The sequence below is a fragment of the Gopherus flavomarginatus genome, chromosome 10 (assembly GCF_025201925.1).
Source record: "Gopherus flavomarginatus isolate rGopFla2 chromosome 10, rGopFla2.mat.asm, whole genome shotgun sequence".
Classification (NCBI taxonomy): Eukaryota; Metazoa; Chordata; order Testudines; family Testudinidae; genus Gopherus; species Gopherus flavomarginatus.
This window is the reverse complement of record NC_066626.1, coordinates 37,635,134-37,659,120: the sequence shown is the minus strand read 5'-3', so window position 1 is coordinate 37,659,120 and position 23,987 is coordinate 37,635,134. Positions and strand designations below refer to the sequence as shown.

The window sequence follows — 23,987 nt, the reverse complement described above, 5'->3', positions numbered from 1 at the left end:
AATGTGATTCCCCTCCCCCTCTGACCCATATACTAGATACCTTTAGTAGGGGTAAGCTCCACTTTCTCTGGAACCTCAACAGGTTTTTCAGGCAGAACTTTCTTCCTTGGTGCAGGAGCTTTAAAGAAGACAATTTGATTTTTACTACCTACATCCTTAGAATGAAACTATTTTAAAATGAGAAAAAGAAAAAATCCTTGTGCTAAAACCCACCAAACACCCCATCAACAAATAACTGATTACACTAGCAACATAACAAAAGAAAACAATGGACACAAACTACAGAGTTCTTTCTAAGTAGCTGTTCCAAAGGTGTAATGGGATCTTTAATGACCACATTTGTGCAACAGCTCCAGCAACATTCTACCCTCGAGAATCATGCTGGGCATCAGAACATAAGAATGGCCATACTAGGTCAGACCAAAGATCCATCTAGCCCAGAATCCTGTCTTTTGACAGTGGCCAATGCCAGGTGCCCCAGAGGGAATGAACAGAACAGGGAATTATCAAGTGATCCATTCCCTTGTCACCCATTCCCAACTTCTGGCAAACAGAGACTAGGGACACCATCCCTGCCCATCCTGGATAATAGCCATGGATGGACCTATCCTCCGTGGATTTATCTAGTTCTTTTTTGAACCCTTAGCCTTCAGAACATCCTCTGGCAAAGAGTTCCATAGATTGACTGTGCGTTGTGTGAAGAAATATTTCCTTTTGTTTGTTTTAAACCTGCTGCCTATTAATTTCACTTGGTCACTCTTTTTTCAGTGTGAAAGTATGTACAAATATGTTATCATATTATGCTAAGATCTTTTTCAAAGATTAAAACAATTTAAAATATATCAACTTCTTCATAAATTTCTTCATTTTAATTGAAAACCACACAAACTGACTTCTCAGATATTTCTGAAAGCTCATAACAGATAAACAATTAGTAAGGAGCATCATTAGACTGAAAAAACCAGAAACAAGCTCTGAGTTAGGCTAAAAGTAGTATATTAAAAAGCCCACTTTTCAAGAGGAGCAAATTATAATTAAAATGTGTTATATTGAATTGTTCAGTAAAGCTGTTAATACTGATTTCAGTAGCTTCTTATACCTTTCAGCTGAACTTTTTCCATCTTAAATTCCTCTTTTGGTGGAATAGGTACCCGTGGCTTTGGTTTTTCAGGAATCTTCTTTTCAGGTTCTGGCTCTTTAAATAATATTGTGGCAGATTTAGAATATATCTACTATCAGAAAGTCAGATGAAGAACATCTAATGTACCAAAACCTTCATTCTGCTTCCAGTGAAGTCAATGGCAAAATTCTCATTGATTTAAATGGAAGCATAAAAAGCTCTAAATAAATGTTTTGTTGCTTGCACATAACATGAATGTCCAGTATGAGTTATGAAAGCACACTACTAACAGAAGAACAAAAATACATGAGGAAAACTGAATATTGGGAAGACTATTATAATTAAATTACAATGAATTGAGAATTTAGAACATATTTACACATACAATAACACAAGGAGAAAAAATGGGACTTAATACAAATACAGCACAGTTGTGGAGAACTACGAAGCAAGATGTGCACAATTTTGAAATGAAGGTGTGCATGTGACTATGGTTATTGTATATACCTTCTACTGGTAAAACCTCTTTTACTACAGAGATCTCTTCTGCTGCTGGAGAGATCTCTTCTTCTGATGGAGAAAGCTCTTCTTCTGATGGAGAGAGCTCTTCTTCTGATGGAGAGAGCTCTTCTATTTCTGAAGTAGGAGCAGGTTCTGGTTCTTCAGGCTCAATCTTCATGGTGACTTCAGGGACTTTAGAGAATATTGACAACTAGTATAAGACTGCTGTTTAAGACTGGGTCACATGAAGAATTATACAAATATCACATGAAGATACATATGGCAGGAAAACTACATCAACAAACACATTCACAGAGACACAGACAAACACACTTCAAGCTAAGTAAATGTAAAATATTTGTTTCCTGGTTATTTTGGCTGTTTACACATTTTTTAAAAAATTACTGGTGCATTCAGTTCTTAGTGAGTGATTTGTGTGGGAGGGTAGATTTTTTGATCTCTAAATAATCTTGAATTAGTTACAGCTCTCAGGAGAATTTTGGTGCACATTTCTGCTTCTGTATAGTGACAGTTTTATATAACATTACATTGGCAGGTGATTTGTTGTTGTCGTCATTAAAAAAATGAAGAATATTGAACTAGATAGGACTCTAGTGCAAGAAATAATTTAATGTTTGCAAGACAAAGCAATAACAAAAATGAGAATTGGAATGCTGCCAGCATACAATGTTGTTGTTAATAGCTTTTATGAATGGATAGATTGCACCTTTATTGGGGGACCTTCTTTTTTAGCCATCATTAAGAATGCTTTTTCTTCAATAACAACTTCCTTAGATATATTTGCCCCTTGAAAAATATTATGTAATTTTTAGTATGACTGATTTTCCACTGTGACAAATGCAACTATCACAGCTGATACAGAAAATTCACAGGACATGTTTCCTTCAAATTGCACAGAGTACAATTTACAAATCTCATAACATATTTTGTTCTATCCTTTTTCTGTTAAATGCAGTGCTCTAGAGAACAAGACAGATTCCTCTTTATGATGATGTCAATAATATCTGTAGATGGTGGAGGTTCTGGCATTTTAGGTACAGCAACAGATATTTTCTCTTCTGGGGCAGATTCCTTTAGCACCTCCGGCACTTTAAACTTATTAGTATCTTTTACTTGCATGAATATTAAGGATTTGAACAAAACATTAAAAAGAACAGTGAAACATAGGACACTGGGATAGCAAACATTCAGATATTATATAGTCTCTCTCTCTCTGTAACTAACAAACACACACACGAGTATAAGTTACATGACAAAGATTCTTCTTTATGATTATATCAGTGATGACATGTACCTTTAGCAGGTGCAAGTTCTGGTTTTTTAGGCACTTTCTCTTCTGGGACAACTTTCTTGGGCACTTCAGGCACGTTAAAGATATTAGTTCCATTTACTTTTATGATTGTTAAAGATGTGTGTGAAATATTAAGGAGAAACATTACACAAAAGTCATAGATATCAAAATGCATTTACGATGCAACATTCAAACACCGATTAGCCACTTACACAACAAACTGTTATACACAATACAGTTCACATGTTGAAGATACTTTACATAACAGACTGGAAAAAGTATGTTAAAATACTGTTCAAGAAGAAGAAGAAAAAGAAAAGGTTCTATTACTGATCTGTACCTTTTCCTGGTAGAGGTTCTGGTTTCTTAGGCACAGCAGTAGGTTCTGGTTTTTTAGGCACAGGTACTTTTTCTTCTGGGACAGTTTTCTTGGGCACCTCAGGCACTTTAAAGATATTGGTTCTATTTACTTACATGAATGTCAAGAATATGTACAAAACATTAAAGAGAATGATGAAACAGAGGACATTGAGACATTAATGATGGTTTCAATATTAAGATTTGTAGAACCCTTCTCTCTCTTTCCCCTCCCGTATCAATTAAACAATGATTACTAATTCCATAACTGAAAAAAGGACAGGACACAATATATTAAAGAATGTTCAAGAAAAGAGGACAAAGATTCTTCCTCATGATGTTGTAGATGACGACATATACCTTTAGCTGGTGGAGGTTCTGGTTTCTTAGGCACAGCAGTAGGTTCTGGTTTTTTAGGCATAGGCACTTTTTCTTCTGGGACAGTTTTCTTGGGCACTTCAGGCACTTTAAAGATATTGGTTCTATTTACTTACATGAATGTCAAGAATATGTACAAAACATTAAAGAGAATGATGAAACAGAGGACATTGAGACATTAATGATGGCTTCAATATTAAGATTTGTAGAACCCTTCTCTCTCTCTCCCCTTCCGTATCAATTACACAATGAGTACTAATTCCATAACTGAAAAAAGGACAGGACACAATATATTAAAGAATGTTCAAGAAAAGAGGACAAAGATTCTTCCTCATGATGTTGTAGATGACGACATATACCTTTAGCTGGTGGAGGTTCTGGTTTCTTAGGCACAGCAGTAGGTTCTGGTTTTTTAGGCATAGGCACTTTTTCTTCTGGGACAGTTTTCTTGGGCACTTCAGGCACTTTAAAGATATTGGTTCTATTTACTTACATGAATGTCAAGAATATGTACAAAACATTAAAGAGAATGATGAAACAGAGGACATTGAGACATTAATGATGGCTTCAATATTAAGATTTGTAGAACCCTTCTCTCTCTTTCCCCTCCCGTATCAATTACACAATGAGTACTAATTCCATAACTGAAAAAAGGACAGGACACAATATATTAAAGAATGTTCAAGAAAAGAGGACAAAGATTCTTCCTCATGATGTTGTAGATGACGACATATACCTTTAGCTGATGGAGGTTCTGGTTTCTTAGGCACAGCAGTAGGTTCTGGTTTTTTAGGCATAGGCACTTTTTCTTCTGGGACAGTTTTCTTGGGCACCTCAGGCACTTTAAAGATATTGGTTCTATTTACTTACATGAATATCAAGAATTGCACAAAACATTAAAGAGAATGATGAAACAGAAGATACTGGGATATTAAAACCATTAAAGATGCCATCCCTATTCAGGTATTATAGAGCCTCTCTCTCTCTCTCTCTCTCTCTCTCTCTCTCTCTCACACACACACACACACAGAGTATCAGTTACACAACAAGTACAAATTCCATAACTGAAAAAAGGATAGGACACGATATATTAAAGAATGTTCCAAAAAAGAGGATAAAGATTCTTCCTCATGATAATGTTCTTAATGACATATACCTTTAGCTGGTGGAGGTTTTGGTTTCTTAGCCACAGGAGTAGGTTCTGTTATTTTAGGCACAGGCACTTTTTCTTCTGGGACAGTTTTCCTGGGCACCTCAGGCACTTTAAAGACAATATTTCTGTTTACTTTTATGATTGTTTAAGATATGTACAAAACAGTAAGAACAAATAAACAAAAGTAATGAATATTAAAATGTATTTACGAAGCAACATTCAAATACTGATTAGTCACTTAACATAACATACACTCACACAGTCCAGTTCACATGATTAATAAACTTTACATATCTTAGATAGCTGATAACAGACAGGAAAAAGTATGTTAAAATACTGTTCAGGAAGAAAAAAGTAGTAATACTGATCTATCTGAATTTTTAGCTGGTGGACGTTCTGTTTTATTAGGCATAGTAATTTGTTCTCTCTCTTCTGACACAGCTCTTTCAGGTATCTCAGGTACTTTAAAGATATTAGTTTGTTTTATATTATAGTACTTAACAGATGTACAAAACATTAAGAACAATGAAACACAGAAGATGAAATATCAAAAACATTAGAGATTCAATATTCAAATTTTGATTAGTCACTCACACTGACAGTACAATCAACTCAATGAGTACAATTTACAAATCTGAGATAGGAAAAAATGGACAACAATAAAGATGTTAACATAATGCTCAAGAAAATAAGACAAAGATTTTCTTCATGATGACACTGAGGATGACATATACCTTTAGCTGGGGGAGGTTCTGGTTTTTTAGGCACAGCAATAGATATTTTCTCTTCTGGGAGAGCTTTCTTGGGCACCTCAGGCACTTTAACGATATTAGGATCTTTTACTTTTATGAATGTCAAAGTTGTGTATTTTGCAGAGAAGACAAACAATGAAACATAAAGCATGGACATATCCAAGACATTAATGAGGTCATGTTCAAACAAAGAGTCTCTCTGTCTCACACATGGAGTACAACAAGGGTGTCAAACGCATTTTGTGAAAAAGATGAACTGTACTTTTAATTATGATGCCTCTGTCTGGGTATGAATTAAGGTACATCTACCCAGTCTATGCACAGCAGTACTCACAATGGAAGGAACTGCTCAAATATTAATAGTGAAATCTGACCTTTATGTTGTAAATAAACTTTTAGTTGTTATCAGCATTCACTGTTTGCTCAGTAATCTGTCTACACATTCCATATGGGAGTGGGGGAGTAGAGGGGAACATTCAGCACTCCCTTATTTCTGTCCTTTCTTTCTATTCCTTCTATATCTACCTCTGTCTCACTCTTTTCTTGTCTTTGTGTCTCCTTTTTTCTTCCCACTGCATTTCCTTCCCTGTATAAACTTCCAGTTTCACTGCTATCCGCTAGGCTTCACTACCACCCTTTCCTCATTACATCCATTAAAATGAAAAATGCTACATTAATATGTCATCATTATGCTTTGGAAATAATGCCCAATGAATTGAAATGTGTAAGTGTGTGTGTAGAGGGAGCAGGAAAAGAGACGGAATTAATACCTCTCACATACATTGTTTCAGGCTACCAGCAGACTCAGGAAGAGGGAACTGCAGAAGTTAAGGGCATGTCTACATTTCCCTGCAGTTTGGACTAGGAGTGGGTAGCAATGACGACCAAAGTGCTGCACTGTAACTCCCCCATGTGGACACTGCGGACGTGAATTTAAAAGTCTTGACGGGTTTCAGAGTGGTAGCTGTGTTAGTCTGTATCAGCAAAAATAACGAGAAGTCCTTGTGGCATTTTAGAAACTTGAGTCTTGAGTTCACATAGTGCAAACTCAGGACCTTTAAGTTTGTGCCCACAGCTTCAATACAGGGGAGTTACAGCTCAGAACTTCGGTACATACTTCTACTCTCATCCCCTCGTTTGAACTGTGGGGCAGTGTAGACACATGCTTAAATTGAGTTCAGATTTGGCAAGTTTTTCTCATAATAGTTTCACTTTTTAAAAACAAAAAATCTTAGATTCTGAGCAATCTGAATACATGAAGCAGACCAGGAAAATACTTGTTGTGACCAGATACAATAAATGAATCAAGTATTTGACACCCCGGAAGTACAATTCAAACAACAAGTGGAATTTTTAAATTGCAGGTGACAGAAAATGGACAGGACAAAGTATGTGAAAAGTGATGATGGTCAAGAAAATGAGACAAAGATTTTTCAAGACATGCACCTTTTGCTGGTGGAAGTTCTGTTTTTTTAGGCACAGCCAGAGGGACTTCCTCTTCTGGGACAGTTGTCTCAGGTATCTCAGGTACTTTAAAGATATGAGTTTGTTTCATTTTACAGTTATCAAAATGTGTGCAAAGCATTAAGAAGAATAAAACATAGAAGACAGAGATATTAAAAACATTGATGATGCCATAGTTAGGCTTTGATTACTCATTCACACTCTTTTACTCAGCACTGTTTGCTCAGTGAATACACCTTACAGATCTCAGATAGGAAAAAGTGAAGTAGACAAAAATGTTAAGATGTTAAAAATGTTAAGATGACAAAAATGTTAAAAAAATAGGACAAAGATTCTTCTTTAAGATGATATCCATGATAACATGTACCTCTAACTGGTGGAGGTTCTGATATTTTTGGTACAGCAACAGGTTCTTTCTCTTCTGGGACAGCTTTCTTGGGCACCTCAGGCACTTTAAAGATATTAGTATCTTTTACTTTTATGAATGTCAAAGTTGTTTATAAAACAATAAGATGAACAATGAAACAAAATAAGGACATATTCTAGACATTAATGAGCTCATAGTTAAACAACAGTTAGTCTCTCTCTCTCTGTCTCTCTCGCATACACACACACGCACATAGAGTATAGCGAGGGTGTCAAACACATTGTGTGAGAAAGCTGAATTCCATTTTTATTTCTAATCCCTATGTCAGGATATAAATGTAAGAATTTATGTCTCTCTCTACACAATGGGTAACTCCCAAAGGGAGAATGCACACAGATCAGTCATGGAATCTGACCTTTATGTAGTAACTAAAATCTTAATTATAATTATTCAGATTTTTTTCACTACTCTGTATTTACATTCAGCATCACATGGGAGGAAATAAACTCCCTGTTAGGATTATCACTATTTCTACCCTTTGTTTCTATTCTGTTCATCTTCCAGCTCTAATTCCTTTTCTGCATTGCCTTCTCTACTCATTGGGCTTCCCTCTCACCCCATTCCTCATTTCATCGGCTACAATGACCCCGGATTAAATAATTAATTATTTTATTAAATAGCTACCATTGGGTTTTGGAGTTAATGCTCAAGTAAATGGGGGATGGGGAGGACAGAGTTGTTTACACCTCTCTGATCCATTACTTTAGACTGTGTGCAGACTCAGAAAGACAGCACTACATTCGCTTACACTGGGTTCACTTTGAGAAAGTTTTCTGCACAATCATAAGCTCCTTTAAAAATATCAGGCGTTGAGTGTTTTGAATATGTTAAACAACCACGACAAAAAATAACGAATGGCTAGATATATTCAGTGGACCAGATGTTTGACACCCCGGGATTACATCTCACACACTGAGTAGAATCAACAAATCTCAGATATCAGAAAACGGACTGGACAAATTCAGCTAAAAATTAGGTTTAAGAGGACAAGACTAAGGCTCTTCCTTATGATGATATCGCTGAGCACTTGTACCTTTAGCTGGTGGCGGTTCTGGTTTTTTAGGTACGTCAACTGGTACTTTCTTTTCTGGGACCACTTTCTTGGGCACCTCAGGCACTTCAAAGATATTAGTGTCTATTATTTGTATGAATTTTAAAGATATGTTTGAAATTTTAAGAACATTAAGGAAACATAAAACTTAGGGACATCAAAAACATTGATGATGTCAGATATAAACATCAATTCCTCTTTCATTCTCTCTCCATGAAATTTCCCCTGTGCATTGGTCTTCTTCTGGAGCTCTGTGTATGGCTGAATTTCATCATCTCTTTCTATTCCCACCCCCATACATGTACCACAGCGTACACAACAAAAACAATTTACAAATCTCACAGCAGAAAAAGAAGTGTATGTTCAAACAGTACTCCAGAAAATAAGACAAAGATTATTTATGATTTCATCAGTGATGACATGTACCTTTAGCTGGTGGAGGTTCTGGTTTCTCAGGCTCTTCAACTGGTACTTTTTCTTCAATAACAACCTTCTTTGGCACCTCAGGCACTTTAAAAATATTAATATTAATACCTTTCACTATGAGAAATTTCACAAATACGTTCAAAGTACTAAGAACAGAAAAATCAGCATAAAACACAGAGAGATCAACAATGTTAAAGAGCCTACCATATTCCACCATCAGTTTGTCTCACTTAATGTAATAAGTAGGTTTTACAAATCTCAGCCAACAGCAAGAGATCAGAGAAAGGTTTTTGCTGTTGTCTCTAAATAATGTTAAAAAAAAAAAGACTATGATTTCCTGCCATTGCTTTTTTTCCCCACAATAATGACATGTACCTTTAGCTGGCGGAGGTTCTGTTTTTTTAGGCACAGCAACTGGTATTTTCTCTTCTGGGACCACTTTCTTTGGCACCTCAGGCACTTTAAAAATATTAATTTATTTTTATGTTAAGAAGTATACATACAAAGAGTTAAGAACAGAAAAGCTGCAATAAGAACATGAAACAGCATCATTGATGTCTGGCTTAAAAGTCTGATCTTACACAGAGTACATATTACACTATTTTACTCCACCTGTTGAATGAGAATGATTTAAGTATAAAGAGGAGAAGAGAATCCCCCAAAACAAAATGTATAAAATTGCAGATTACAGTGGGGAAAAAGATAGCTCAAAATTAATATTAAAAAAGTTACAACAGAAGAAATAAGATAAATTACTGCCATGATTTTATCAATGGTAATGTGTACCTTTAGCTGGTGGAGCTTCTGGCTTTTTAGGCACAGCAGCTGGTACTTTTTTCTCTTCTGGGGCAGCTTTCTTGGGCACCTCAGGTACTTTAAAGAAAGAATATTTGTTTTGGTTATTATAAGGAATTTTACAGATTCGTATAAAATGTGAAGAATAAGAAGAAAACACAGATTATGGAGATCATCAATGAAGCCATCAGTTAGACACACATATATTGGTCTTATCCTCCCTTCCACTAATGTAAGCATATTTCACTGTTATACCCTGTACTCTTCAGTACTTGCTGGATTTTTTTCTCTTTCGTGGTTAAATTATTCTGTCATTTTAGATTGCCATTTGGCTATGGCTGACATTGTCCATTCCACATATCTGCCCTTTCCCCCTAACATTTCTCATCTCTACAACTTCTTTCCATCCACCTCGACTGAAGCCACTTGGGTCATTCAGTATGTGCCTTAAGACTCTTTAATTCTCTTTTGATCTGACCTTCTAATGTTTGCCTCAAGGACCACCCTCTTGCCTATTTTGTTAGGCAAATATCCTTAACAACCATTAACACTGATGAGAGTTATGGTTAAACAACAAAGAGATTAGAGCCATCAAATGAATAGATTTCTCACAATAAAAAATAAATAAGGCAGGGTGATGCTTACTTAACATACAACATTTGCAAGAACATGGCAAATATCATTTCTTCCCCATCCCCTGTTGTTTTAGCTGTGGTGAGATGTACCTTTGGCTGGTGGCACTTCTGGTTTTTTTGGCACAGCAATGGGTATTTTCTCCTCTGGGACTTCCTTGGGCACCTCAGGCACTTTAAAGAAACAGCATTACTTTCTGTTACATTTCAGAATTTCCAGGGTATGCAAAATATTAAGAATAAAAAGAACAATCATAAAAGCATATCAGGAACATTAGTAATGTCAAAGAGTACTTTGTTATACACATAACTCAGTGTGTTACTTCTATTTAAGAAATCTTTAAATGAGAATAAAAAACAAAACAAAACACAACCATTAATTTCCAAGAGGAAAAGATATTTTTTTCTTTATAATATCCTCACTGTTAGTATGTACCTTTAGCTGGTGGAGGTTCTGGCTTTTTAGCAACTGGTATTTTCTCTTCTGGGACAGCTTTCTTGGGCATCTCAGGCACTTAAAGATATTAGTGTCTTTTACTTTTATGAATTCCAAAGATACATATAAAATATTATGAACAGAAAAGTAACATAAAACAAGTGGACATGAAAAAACATTAAAGACTCTAAATATAAATACCAGTTGTTAACACAAACATTCTGTACAAATTACAAAGAGATGTTTTCATCACAAAATTTCCATTGGCCCATCATTCTTCTAGCCACGGCATGGTTGCCAGAGCTAGTCACAGGAACTTAAGTTGTTCTTATTTAGTCAATTGGTGGCACACCATCCAAATTGGCAACTCTAGAGACTCTCAATTGACTGAAGGAATCATAGCAACTGGCCCAAGGGTCTTCTGTTGCTCCCATGCAAATCAATAACCAAATATCCACTAATATCAAAGTGAGCTTTATCAAATGGGAACTTTGCAATATTATAATCTGCTGGTTGTGGATGGATTTGATGGCTCTTGTGAAGGTATTTACAATGACTGTTATTGGGGTACCATTTGAGGCACCCCTCGAAATACAACACAGGAAAATTTCTAATGAAGTTTTTTTTGTTATGAGTCACAAATAAAACTGGATTCTAAATGAAAAAGACTTTTGAAAACATGTTTAAAAAAGGATAAGAAATGCTAACATTAAAGAATCATTGTGTTTTCCATAACTCCCTCGACTTAATAGATTAAGTAGGGAATGGTAACATACATATTCTGATTTATGATATTGAAATATAAAAATGAAGAATTGTTAAATGGTAAGATTAAGATCTTTATTTGCTATATTTGAATGACTTGTAATTAAGGATAGTGAATGAGTATAGATAAGATGACGAACATTTAGCACAACACGTTGCTTGGCATAAATGTGGTTTTGCAAATTACTGTTTTGCATAGAATTTCTGATTTGTTTTAAATGATATTTTTGATGGCACACAATACGTAATATGTTTTGTTGGAAGATGTAAATCAGAGGTACATAAACATGTAATGATAAATAAAAACATCCTTTTTCTGGGAATGCTAGGAACAGGATGACACAGAACAATGTGACCTAGAAACTGCTAAACCAGCAGAAAAATGCAGAAGTTGGGTTATTGAAGCTTGGTCATGCATAATGTATGCACATAAAATGTACATTAAAAATAAAGGGTTTATGTGGTAAAAGCCAATTGGATAAAGGTTAAATAATCTGGAATATGGAAATGTATAAAAAAAACTCAAGGGAACAAGCCTCAAATAGGAGAAACACTGGACCAGAAACTGAAGAACAGGAATGCATGATGAGACCAGGAGATCAGAGGAGGTGACAACCATCGCGGAAGATGGAAGGACTTCCTAGTGCTCTGGAATGTGGTAACTTGGGCCCCTACTAATTCCATCTTGTCTGTTATTGTCTGTCATAAACATATGTTCAGACATTATAAGTGAAAATAATTCTGTCTAAAATTGTATAAATAAAGGAAAAAATTGATTAAGCCTAAATTGGGTTGACTTGTGACTCAGTTTCCCTATTTAAGCCCAGCAGCTGTGATATTCATATGGTGTGAGTAACGATTGCCTGTATGTGGGCTTAGAGATATTATTTTTATTGATTATAATACTTAATACAATTTCATTCCTTTCTCTTTCAGCCAGTTGTCTGACATCCTTTTACATGCCTTGAGAATGGGAGTTACGCTTGCATATCTCGGGGAGAAGAAACTGGCAAATGAAAAGACTTTACTAACTATTTGATGATGACTCTCCCCCCCAAAAAAAACAGAAAAGAAAGAAAAGAACAAGACAGGATAAACCTCAGAAATATAATGATTACCGGAGAAAAAGAAAGACTATTTTTCATCATGATTTCATTTATGATGCTTTATACCTTTAGCTGGTGGAGCTTCTGGCTTTTTAGGTACAGCAACAGGTACTTTCTCTTCTGGGACAGCTTTCTTGGGCACCTCAGGCACTTTAAAGATATTCATTTATGTTAATATAGGAATTTGGAAATTCCAAAGGCATATGCAAACAATTAAGAATAGTAAAGAAACATAAAGGACATACATAACATGAATGACGCCAAATCCTGATGACAGTTTGCACACAGAATTTACAAATTACCAAATGATTACAATTTATGAATAAAGTCCTAGACAAAGAAGATTTTTTTCTCTCAGCACCAGACTCTATTTTATCTGCAATTTTATCAATTAACATATACCTTTGGCTGGTGGAAGTTCCGTTTTTTTAGGCACAGCAAGGGGTTCTGGTTTTTTAGGTACAGCAGCAGGTTCTGGTTTTTTAGGCACAGCAATTTGCACTTTTTCTTCTGGGACAGCTTTCTTGGACACCTCAGGCACTTTAAAGATATTAGTTGGTTTTAAGAATTTATAACATATAAGAAACAGAGATGTAACATAAAACAAAGATAGACAAATTGGTAAAACAGGCAAGGAGCAATTAGAACCAACACACTGACAGAACATATTAAACATGAATTAAACCATGCATATGAATAACTGTATTTTTCTGGAATTCATTGCTTTGTAAATTCCTTGAAAAGGTTATGTACCTTTAGCTGGTGGAGATTCCTCTTTTCTAGGAATAGAAGCAGAAACTTTTTCTTCTGGGGGAATTTCCTCATAAACCTCAGGTACTTTAAAGATATTAGTTTTCTTTTAGAAATTTCATAATTACTTACAACGTCTTAGAACAAAAAGACAGCATGACAAACAACAAATGTAGGGCCCTATCTTGCAGTGGGATACACAAAGCTGCTCTTTACTACTTCTCAGAAGTAGGCCAATTGCCAGTAAACATGAAACAAACCCCAGGAAAACAAAGTCTATTGTCTGGCTATACCAAAAGAAGGACAGGAGACACTTGATATGAATTTAATCAGGCTGCAACTTTACTATACAGATTTCTGGGACTACCTGGCATATAAAGTGAACAGTGCAGGCAAATCCCTGTTTATTCAAATAACTATCTGGGCTTCCACCAGCCCCCCTTCATTTTCCATCCAGGTCCCCCAACCAACTCATGGCTTGCACCTTAGCATCTACCCTCCCTTGTAGGAGGGTTAAGGTGGGCTATAAGAAAGAGGGGTTGTCTCCCTACCGTACCAATCATAACAGTCTCCAACTTCCCTCCTCCGTTCTGTTCCTTTATCCAGCACCTCATTTTAAGTCCTTTACTAGGCCATTTATTTGGTTACTGGATGCCTTCTTTATGGAGTACCTGCACTGGACATCTGCCCCACACTTACAAAATAAGTGGCAACATATAGCTACCATCTTTTCTCCTCACCAGAAAATGTCCTCATTGACACTCACTGTGCGAAAGGTAAAAAAAACCTCCTTCCACCACAAGCAACATGGTGAGGGAAAAATTCCTTCCCCCATCCCCTAAAAAGGAGTGACTAACACAATGGCTCCATCAGGGTTTATATCAGACAGAACATTAATTACACATTAAAAGAGGTTAGAAAACAATAAATGAAGAGATTTTTCTGCCCTTGAAATTCCGGTCAAAGGTTCATGTACCTTTAAAAGGTGGAGCTTCTTCTTTGAGTGCATCAATAGGTACTTTCATTTTGGGGACAGTTTTCTTTGGCATCTCAGGCACTTTAAAGATATTAGTTTGTTTAGGAATTTTAAAAATATCAACACAGAGAATTAAGAAACAAAATACAAAGCTTTTATAAAATAACAAAACCCTAAATTAATGATATTAAACTATGAAGACTAGTGACTCAAATTTTCTGGAATTCACTGCTTTGTAATTTGAGTGAAGAGTTGATGTACCCTTAAGCTGGCAGAGCTTCCTCTTTCCTAGGGACAACTGTAGGTACTTTTTCTTGGGGGATAATTCTCTCAGGAACCTCAGGCACTTAAAGATATTAGTTTTTCTTTAGACAATTCAAAATTCTTACAAAAGCCTAAGATAAAAGCCAAACACAAACTATGGACAGAAACAAAGGATACTAACAACACACAATATTACCCAAGGTCCCTAGCATTCTGCAATACTGGATTTTTATTGTTGCAGAATTATAGAACAATAGGACAGGAGGGGACCTCAAGAGGTCATCTAGTCCAGTTCTCTGCACTCATGGCAGGACTAAGTATTACCTAGACCCAGGGCCGGCGCTACCATTTAGGCAGCCTAGGCAATTGCCTAGGGTGCCAGACTAATTGGTGGGCGCCGTTTTGCCAGAGGGGGTGGCAGGCGGCTCCAGTGGAGCTGCTGCAGTGGTGCCTGCGGAGGGTCTGCTCCTCGCGCGGTTCCAGTCAACCGCCCGCAGGCACGACTGCGGCAGCTCCACCGGAGCCGCGGAGCGCTGGACCCTCCGCAGGCACCACTGTGGCAGCTCCACCAGAGCCGCGGAGCGCCGGACCCTCCGCAGGCACCACTGTGGCAGCTCCACCAGAGCCGCGGAGCGCCGGACCCTCCGCAGGCACCACTGTGGCAGCTCCACCGGAGCCGCGGGACCAGCGCACGGGGCGGTGAAATTGCCATCTGCCTATGGTGCTCAAACCCCTAGCACCTGTCCTGCCTAGACCATCCCTGACAGATGTTTCTCTAACCTGATCTTAAAAATCTCCAATGATGGAGATTCCACAATCTCCCTAGGCAATTTATTCCAGTGCTTAATCACCATGACAGTTAGGAAGTTTTCCCTAATGTCCAACCTAAACCATCCTCGCTGCAATTTAAGCCCATTGCTTCTTGTCCCATCCTCTGACATTAAGTACAATTTTTCTCCCTCCTCCTTGTTACAACCTTTTCTGTACTTGAAAACTGTTACCATATCCCCTCTCAGTCTTCTCTTCTCCAGACTAAACAAACCCAATTTTTTCAATGTTTCCTCATAGGTCATGTTTTCTAGACCTTTAATCATTTTTATTGCTCTTCTCTGGACTTTCTCCAATTTGTCCACATCTTTCCTGAAATGTGGCACCCAGAACTGGACACAGTACTCTCACTGAGGTCTAATCAGCATAGCGTAGAGTGGAAGAATTACTTCTTGTGTTTTGCTTAGAACACTCCTATTAATACATTCCAGTATGATGTTCAGTTTTCTTTTTTTGCAGCAGTGTTACACTGTCGACTCATCTATGACCCCCAGATCCCTTTCTGCAGTACTCCTTCCTAGGCAGTCATTTCCTATTTTGTATGTGTGCAACTGATTGTTCCTTCCTAAGTGGAGTACTTTGCATTTGTCCTTATTGAATTTCATCTTTTTTTTTTCCAGACCATTTCTCCAGTTTGTCCATATCATTTTGAATTATCATAGAATCATTGAATATCAGGGTTGGAAGGGACCTCAGGAGGTCATCTAGTCCAACCCCCTGCTCAAAGCAGGACCAATTCCTAGAAAATTATAATCCTATTCTCCAAAGCACTTGCAACCCCACCCAGCTTGGTATCATCCGCAAACTTTAAAAGTGTACTTACACTCTCTGCCATTATTCAAGTCATTGATGAAGGTATTGAATAGAGTCAGACTCAGCACAGATCCCAGGATCCCACTTGTTATGCCCTTCCAGTTTGACTGTGACCTACTGATAATTACTTCTAGGAACAGTTTTCCAGCCAGTTATGCACCCATCTTAAAATATGTTTTTTAGGTCTGATCCTGTGTTAATTATTCATACAAAGTTAAGGATTTGTGGCAAAAATCAATTATACCACAGAATGAACTTGTTGCAGCAGCTTGTGCCTCAGAATTGTATTACTGTAGAGTCTACCTCTAAGCCAATGCAGTAAATTGAGGGCCTTGGATATCTCACACAGAACATTAAATCAACTTTAAAAGAGGCTAAAACAGAATATGGTGAAGATATCTTTTCTTTCATTAAAATTCCAGTCTGAGCTCATGTACCTGTAATTGGTGGAGCTTCTTTTTTAGGTATGGCAGCAGGTATTTTCTTTGGCTGAACAGCTTTCTTGGGCACTGCAGGCACTTTAAAGATATTAGTTTCTTTTAAGAATTTATAAAATACAAAATGTAAAGAACAGAAGGGCAATGGAAGACATAGATGGACAAGACTATCAAAGAGTAGTTAGAATGAACACATGAATTATTTGCATGGAACCGGATATGGATCATGAGGATGAATAACTGTAAGGTAGTGGAGCTCTTTGCTTTATGAATTGCTTGAACATGTGATATACCTTTAGTTGGTGGAACGTCCTGTTTTGTAGGAGCAACAGGAACTTTTTCTTCAGGGAGAATGTCTTCATAAACTTCAGGCTCTTTAAAGATATTAGCTCATTTTAGAGATTTCAAAAATATTTGCAAAACAAAGATTAGAAAGACAATGTATAATGCAAACATGCAGACACATAAAGCAACATAACTACCTGAACACATGCATAAATTAAGGAGACATCATCAATTTAAATACCACTTTTGCTTCTATCTGATTTTTTTTTACCTACTGTTGCTGCAATACCAATTAAGATTACTAAAAAAGATTGTGTGTGTGTGTGTGTATAGGGTTATAGGATATATATTTTTCCTCTGTTTTTCCAGTTAGTTTAATGTTTATATTGGACTGCACTTTTTTTATAGTAAATTTCACAGTTTCTCCTGAGTAGTCAGTTATGCCCAGGAAAGCACAAAGCTTAACTCAAGACAGCATTTAAGCTGCACCTACTCAAGTCCCATCAAAGTTAAACATTGCATAAATGCTTTCCTGAATCAGAACCCGAGCCTATTTATTTGTGAGTCTTTCCCAGAAAGTAACATAGGAAAGAAAAATATTTTAAAAATAGAAAAATATGATTGGAAACAAAAAGGCATAGAGACTCAAGAGTGGTGATGGGGATGTATCTGAAACTAACTGTAAATCATTTTTTTTTAAATTTAAATTTGACGGTGTCCCTCTAATTATGTTGAAAACAGACGGCACCATGAAGCTGATTGACTAATTCTCTGCAGTTTGTTGCTTTGTAACTCCAGTGAAGAGCTGATGTACCTTCATATGGAGGAGCTTCCTCTTTTCTAGGAATAATAGTAGATACTTTTTCTTCAGGGACAACTCTTTCAGGAACCTCAGGCACTTTAAAGATATTATTTATTTATTATTATTTATTAAAGATAAACACAACAAAGAATAACTAATAAAAAAGTACTGCCAAAGTCTCCAGTACTCTGCAGTTCTGTAGGAGCTGATATTATTCAATTACAGAGTTAATACCACAGATTTGAATGATTTGAAGTGTGGTCCCACATGGAATAGATTCCATTCACTCTTTTCCATTTGTATTTGCGCTCCTTTCTTTCCAAGATACAAGAGACTACCTTGAGTTATTTCAAGTTGATATCTGTGGCACAACCAGTTTTAAATACATATTTAAAAGCCTTCTTTACAAATAATGTGTATAAGTTATTCTCTAACATTTTCAATTTAAACAAATGTAAACAAAATTCACTTATATACTTCTAGCACTAAAAAGTTTGGGGCCTAATATACTTCTAGAACTAAAAAGTTGGGGACCCCTTTCCCCCAATTTCAAGAGAGTAAAGTGCAGTTACTTTCCAGTTCACTTGCATGATGCAAGTGAAGTGTTTGACTCAGAATTTCTTACTCCTCATTACAGAATTGAAGGTGCTGCAGGATACTAGGGACCTTGGCTATATCACAAAGAACATCAATTACACTTTAAGGGCTGTTAGTTAGGAGTGAGATAAAGATGAAGTCTTTCCATAAAATTCCAGTCAAAGGTTCCTCTACCTTTCAATGGTGGAACCTGTATTTCAGGAGTAGGAGTGGGTGGTTTTTCTTCAAGGACAGCTCTCTTGGGTATGGCAGGCACTTTAAAGACATTTTTTAACTTTTAGAACTTTTAAAGTTACTTAGAGGAAGTCAGAAAAAAGAAGAGCAAAGCCCAGAAAGACACACTTGTCAAACAAGTGAGAATTAAATGCTTCTTGCAGGACATTCATGCTGATGAAGATATGAGAGAAGAATAGGTCTAATTATAGTTTTCATGTACCTTTAGCTGGTGGAGGCTCCTTCCTTTTAAGGACAGCCAAAGTTACTTTCTCTTCCTGTACAGCTCTCTTATGTACTTCAGGCACTTTAAAGATATAGTATTTTTTTAGGAATCTTACATATACTACTTCATAAGTCATTACGAACAGAAAGGCAACGTGAGACATAGGATCATACTTAATTAGGACAAACAAAGAATCACTGAGACAGAGTATATTCCTGTTTTACGCAACAAACAATGAAGATCAAAGACTTAAGTAAGAGTTCATTGTTTCATAATGACAACAAAGAATAAAGGTACCTTTAGCTGGGGGAGCCACTTCTTTTTTAGGAACAGCGACAGGTACTTTTTCTTCTGGGACTGGTTTCTTACGCAGTGCAGGAACTTTAAAGACATTGCTTTCTTTTAGGAATTTTGCAATATTTATATTATTTAAGAATAAAAATGACACAAGAAACCAAACATAAAATTTTAATTCAACAGAAAATGTCACAGAAATTAAAAGAACATGAGCACACAGTGTCCTACGTCAACTTTATTAACTTGTTAGCTGGTGGCCATGCCTGTGCTTCCTGATTCTTGGTGTGTTCAATCTCCTTTCAATACACATGACTAACTCCTTATTGGATTAATTTCAGATTGGGATGGACTTTTAAATAGTCCTTTTATACAGATTATGAAATATTGCATGAACTAAAAAGTTGTATCCTGCTATTGATATGCAAGCAAAACTCCCATTCAACTTTAGGAGGTAAATCCTACACTCTAGTTTTGGCCTCAATTTGGCCCCATTAAAGTTAATTGATAGTTTCTCAGTGACTTCAATAAAAGCTGGATCAAGGCCTAAATCCTTATCCAAAAATGCCTCTCACTGACTTTCAGTAGGATAATTTGTATGAGTAAGGACTAGCAAATTTGGCACAAAGGGTGTTTTGTGCAAATATGGCCCTATAGTGAGAACAATATAGAGCTCTGGCCTACATCAGAAAGTATGCTACCTTGCCAATAGCAGTACTATCCATGGCCTTCTACTGTATTAGTAGAGCATGATATAGGGAACAGACCAGGAGTGAAATCCTGTTCCCATTGACTTCAGTGGGGCCAGGCTTCCCCCCTAGAATTATAGCTATAAGTGAGAAAGATCCTCACTGTTTTTGAAGATATGGGTAGAAACTGTTCATTCATTTGACATGAAGAGGGGAGGGTGAAAAAAAGGCTCAACAGATTTGAGGTTATTCATCAGCAAGGAATAGAGGGGAGGGCCCTTGTTTGAATAAATTTCCTACCTTTCCATTCCTTATATGTCATGCAAGGATCTAGAAGAAAATTACCTTCTGAGAAAGGATCTGCAGGGCTTTGTGTTTTAAAAGAAATATTGTTGATTTTGTATCTTAATCCTAATTTTGACTCAATTGGCAAATAAAAACTCCAGTCTTAATGGTCAAATAATAGGAGGGACCTTCATTATTGGAAGTTGGGATTCTGGGGAGACAGAGGGTTCAGTTTTAAATTTATCCAGTAGCTGATGTACCTTTAGCTGGCGGAGCTTCTTTTTTAGGAACAGCAACAGGTACTTTTTCTTCTGGCACAGCTTTCTTAGGCACTTCAGGCACTTTAAAGACATTTTATTAGGGATTTTTTAAAGTTACTTGCAAAGATATAGGATCAATGTAAGACATGAAGAGCAAAGATCACATATTTGTAGAACCACGTCCTTATCACACACACAAATATAGATGAGAACAATTACTGTGCTCAAAGTTATGTGAGCAACTGAAAGCTGAGGAAGATCCTTTTTCAGCAGGGTGGGGAATGATCATTGTCAAAGCACTATCTGGTTGGTATGGGGAATTTCAAATTATAATGATGGGAAGAAAGGTTCTAACTAAGTTTTAGCTGCTCTATGGTTGAAAATTATTGCGGGGCAAAATGTTTCTTAAAAGGAAATAGCGCTGCCACTCATAATTATACTGGACGTAGACCATAGTTGAATTGCATCATAAGACAGCCATTTATGCAATGTGTAAATTGCTCTAGTCACCGTGAAGCAAAATTGTCTTTGCTTTTGAAGGCTCAGTGGGAGTCTTCTCATTCTACCCCCAAATAGGTTTTCTGAAGTGCAGGAGGGGAAATGGCCCTCAAGTTGAATATCACCACTGACTACAGACACAGAAAGGAGGACTGAAGACAAAAATCACAGACTTGAGTACTGAAAGGAGGACTGAGCATGAGGGGGAAACTTGACATACAGAGTTAACAATGAAAAATCATGATTTGGTGTACCTATAGCTGGTGTGACCTCATACGCCTCTTCAGCCTTCTTAACCTCCTCATGCTTCTCATAGACTTCTTCAATCACCTGAACCTCTTCGTATTTCTCATAGACCTCTTCAGGTTCAGGAACCTCCTCATACTCCTCAATCTCTTCTGGCTCCAGAACCTCCTCATAGATCTCTTCAGGCTCTGGTATCTCCTCATACTCAATCTCCTCATGCTCTGGAACCTCAAACTCTTCTATAGCCTCATAGGTCTCATATTTCTCATACTCCTCATACTCATATTTGTACTCCTTCCCTGCAGGAACAGGGGGAGCAGCAGGAACAGGCACTCTCTCTTCCTGGGTGGGTTTCTTAGGTATCGCAGGAACTTTGGAGATAGTATTATTACTGTTACTACTTTTAAAGTATTGGAAATGACTTATACAGAGTAAAACAAAAAGAGTCAACAGAAAACCACATCTTATAAATACAACAACAAGAAGTTTTTGTAAAAAGGAAGAGAGATTCTATGAAAAGTGATTACATTCCAAAATATTTTAGGAACAAGTAAAAGCAATAGATCTTTTGAAGAAATTCAGTAAGGTGTGTCTCTACCTTTAGCTGGAGGAACTTCCTTTGGTTTAGGAACAGCAGCTGGAACTTTTTCTTCAGGAACAGATCTCTTACGTACCTCAGGGACTTTAAAGATATGGGTTTTTTTTAGAAATTTTAAATGGTTTAACAAAGCAATACAAATAAGAAAGTAACACAAAACAGTTTCACGATTTTGTAGCACAACAATTAATCTTCTAGACAAGAATACACAGAAATTTGACAGAACATTCAGAAAACGCTGGTGTTAAAATAAGTTCAACAATTTTAACAAATATGATAGCTGTCAAGGGTGCATGTATCTTTCACAGCTGGAGGCTCCACTTTTTTAGGAGGAGCAACAGGTATCTTCTCTTCAGGAATAACTTTCTTAGACACCTTAGGCACTTTAAAGACATTATCTGGTTTTAGTATTCTTGTTACACAATATCAAAAACAATGTCCAAGCACAAAAATTTACAAACAATAGAAATATAAATCTACAAACAAATATCAAAACACAGAAGTAACACAAGGCACATATATTAAAATGCTTTGTATAAGAAGTTGAATAATTCATATTATTAGTGTCATGTTCATATTTTCATTTTTAAGCTACTGTACCTTTAACTGTTGGAGCCTCAACCTTTTTAGGAACAGGTACTTTCTCTTCAGGGACAGGTTTCTTAGGCACCTCTGGCACTTTAAAAGACATTTAATTTTTAAAATTTCATTCTCAAGCAACACCAGAAAAAGAAAGAGGACATAAAATTCCAGGACACAATGAAAGCAAGAACTGAGCTAAAGAACATACTGTAAGTGTTTTTAAGGTGGAATCAGGTTACAAACAACAGACCCTTTCTCTACAGGGACAGATTTTTCACCCAACTCAGACGCTTTGCAGATGTTTTCTTATGTTAGCAATCTGAGAAATTGTATACATCAGAAACAGAAGAACAACACAGACACAAGAATACAAATGCATGGGACAAAATTACAACTGTATCTTGTAAGGCCTAATCCCAGTGAAGTCAATTTCAAAACTTCAGTGGATGCAGGCTCAGCCTCAGATTGGATGTTAGTGCGGTTATGGAAAATGTAAGGGAATAATAATACTGCTTATTTGCCTTGCAATTAATTCATGTACCTTCTGCAGGTGGCGGCTCCATTTTTTTAGGAATGGCTACAGATATTTTTTCTTCTGGGACAGGTTTCTTTGGCACCTCGGGCACTTAAAGATATTATTTCATTTTAAGAATTTCATTTTTAAGTAACATCAGAAAGAAAAGCAACATAAAACACAAGGATACAAATTTGCACGATAATAATCACTGATACAAAGAATATTCTGTATGTGTTTTTCATAATAATGTTACAGTGGAATTGGGTTGTAAGGATCAGCTTGGGTAAGTTTCCTGCTGATGGTTATCTACGACACATCATTACCAATCAAACACTATTAGCAACACATATTCACATATTACAAAAAGGGAGGACATAGAAACCCTTTTGGCATCTTATTTTGCATACTAAGAGCTACCAGTGTGTTTGCTTTCTAGTTTAGCTGTAAACCACTCTGCTGAACGGGCATAAATTGTTCAACATCATTGGATGCTGTCTATATTCAGTTGTCTTCATTTCTGCTTTTGCACAGTTAGGATTTGAGTTCTTGTTACCCAGTCAGATGTGTTTATACCCTTTTTCTGGAGTAGATTTGGCTGTGCATGCTGTGAGATTTTAGAATGTACTGCAGATCTCTCAGGCTAACTATGGGAGATTCTTCAGGACACAGGGATCATATCACATCCTTGCCCAAGGGAAAATCAAAGAGAATTCTACCAGATATTTTGTTTAACAGACACATTATGCCACACAGACACTATGTGCAGGGCACTGCTGCTTTAATTAGCATACAACAAGGCTCTTAGTTTTGTTCTTGGCAGATCATTATCATTTGAAACCAGCTGATCATTAAAGGTCTGATTCTGAGCCAACTGAAGTCAGTGCCAAAGCTCCCATTGATTTCAATGCTGCAGGATCAAGCCCTGTGTGAGCCCTACTATTCCTTAACAATTAACACTGGGGTATGGAAATAAGGATCTAAATTGTGATCACAAAAACCAAATCCACTGAAATGTCAATGTTCAAATGACAGAACACTCACTTCCATATACCCCAAAATTATGTACCTTTAGCTGGTGGAGCTTTCTTTACTTTAGGAACAGCAACAGGTACTTTTTCTTCTGAGACATCTTTCTTGGGCACCTCAGACACT

The 23,987-nt window shown here is 36.8% G+C and overlaps 1 protein-coding gene across 50 annotated transcripts in view; it reads right to left on the bottom strand.

Moving 5' to 3' along the window:
* The window catches only part of TTN (titin), a 312,200-nt gene that overhangs the window by 122,988 nt on the left and 165,225 nt on the right, over positions 1–23,987 (bottom strand). For 14 of the 50 annotated variants that reach the window (XM_050916742.1, XM_050916744.1, XM_050916752.1 and 11 more), the window contains 35 exons: positions 23,902–23,985; positions 22,860–22,943; positions 22,337–22,414; positions 22,040–22,119; positions 21,737–21,824; positions 21,147–21,509; positions 20,395–20,475; positions 19,164–19,247; positions 18,864–18,947; positions 18,602–18,682; positions 17,843–17,926; positions 17,037–17,117; positions 16,744–16,824; positions 14,402–14,482; positions 13,429–13,512; positions 13,078–13,215; positions 12,742–12,825; positions 10,805–10,882; positions 10,462–10,542; positions 9,728–9,814; positions 9,317–9,400; positions 8,942–9,025; positions 8,498–8,581; positions 7,405–7,488; positions 7,020–7,103; positions 5,556–5,639; positions 4,825–4,929; positions 4,405–4,509; positions 4,028–4,132; positions 3,651–3,755; positions 3,275–3,378; positions 2,937–3,009; positions 1,628–1,813; positions 1,100–1,195; positions 41–118 (listed from right to left, as the gene is read on the bottom strand). In XM_050916742.1, the coding sequence (XP_050772699.1) occupies positions 41–118; positions 1,100–1,195; positions 1,628–1,813; positions 2,937–3,009; positions 3,275–3,378; positions 3,651–3,755; positions 4,028–4,132; positions 4,405–4,509; positions 4,825–4,929; positions 5,556–5,639; positions 7,020–7,103; positions 7,405–7,488; positions 8,498–8,581; positions 8,942–9,025; positions 9,317–9,400; positions 9,728–9,814; positions 10,462–10,542; positions 10,805–10,882; positions 12,742–12,825; positions 13,078–13,215; positions 13,429–13,512; positions 14,402–14,482; positions 16,744–16,824; positions 17,037–17,117; positions 17,843–17,926; positions 18,602–18,682; positions 18,864–18,947; positions 19,164–19,247; positions 20,395–20,475; positions 21,147–21,509; positions 21,737–21,824; positions 22,040–22,119; positions 22,337–22,414; positions 22,860–22,943; positions 23,902–23,985 (3,447 nt within the window). Of the gene's footprint in view, positions 1–40; positions 119–1,099; positions 1,196–1,627; positions 1,814–2,936; positions 3,010–3,273; positions 3,379–3,650; positions 3,756–4,027; positions 4,133–4,404; positions 4,510–4,824; positions 4,930–5,555; positions 5,640–7,019; positions 7,104–7,404; positions 7,489–8,497; positions 8,582–8,941; positions 9,026–9,316; positions 9,401–9,727; positions 9,815–10,461; positions 10,543–10,804; positions 10,883–12,741; positions 12,826–13,077; positions 13,216–13,428; positions 13,513–14,401; positions 14,483–16,743; positions 16,825–17,036; positions 17,118–17,842; positions 17,927–18,601; positions 18,683–18,863; positions 18,948–19,163; positions 19,248–20,394; positions 20,476–21,146; positions 21,510–21,736; positions 21,825–22,039; positions 22,120–22,336; positions 22,415–22,859; positions 22,944–23,901; positions 23,986–23,987 lie in introns of all 50 variants that reach the window. The other 36 variants (XM_050916755.1, XM_050916743.1, XM_050916756.1 and 33 more) reach the window with 36 other exon arrangements.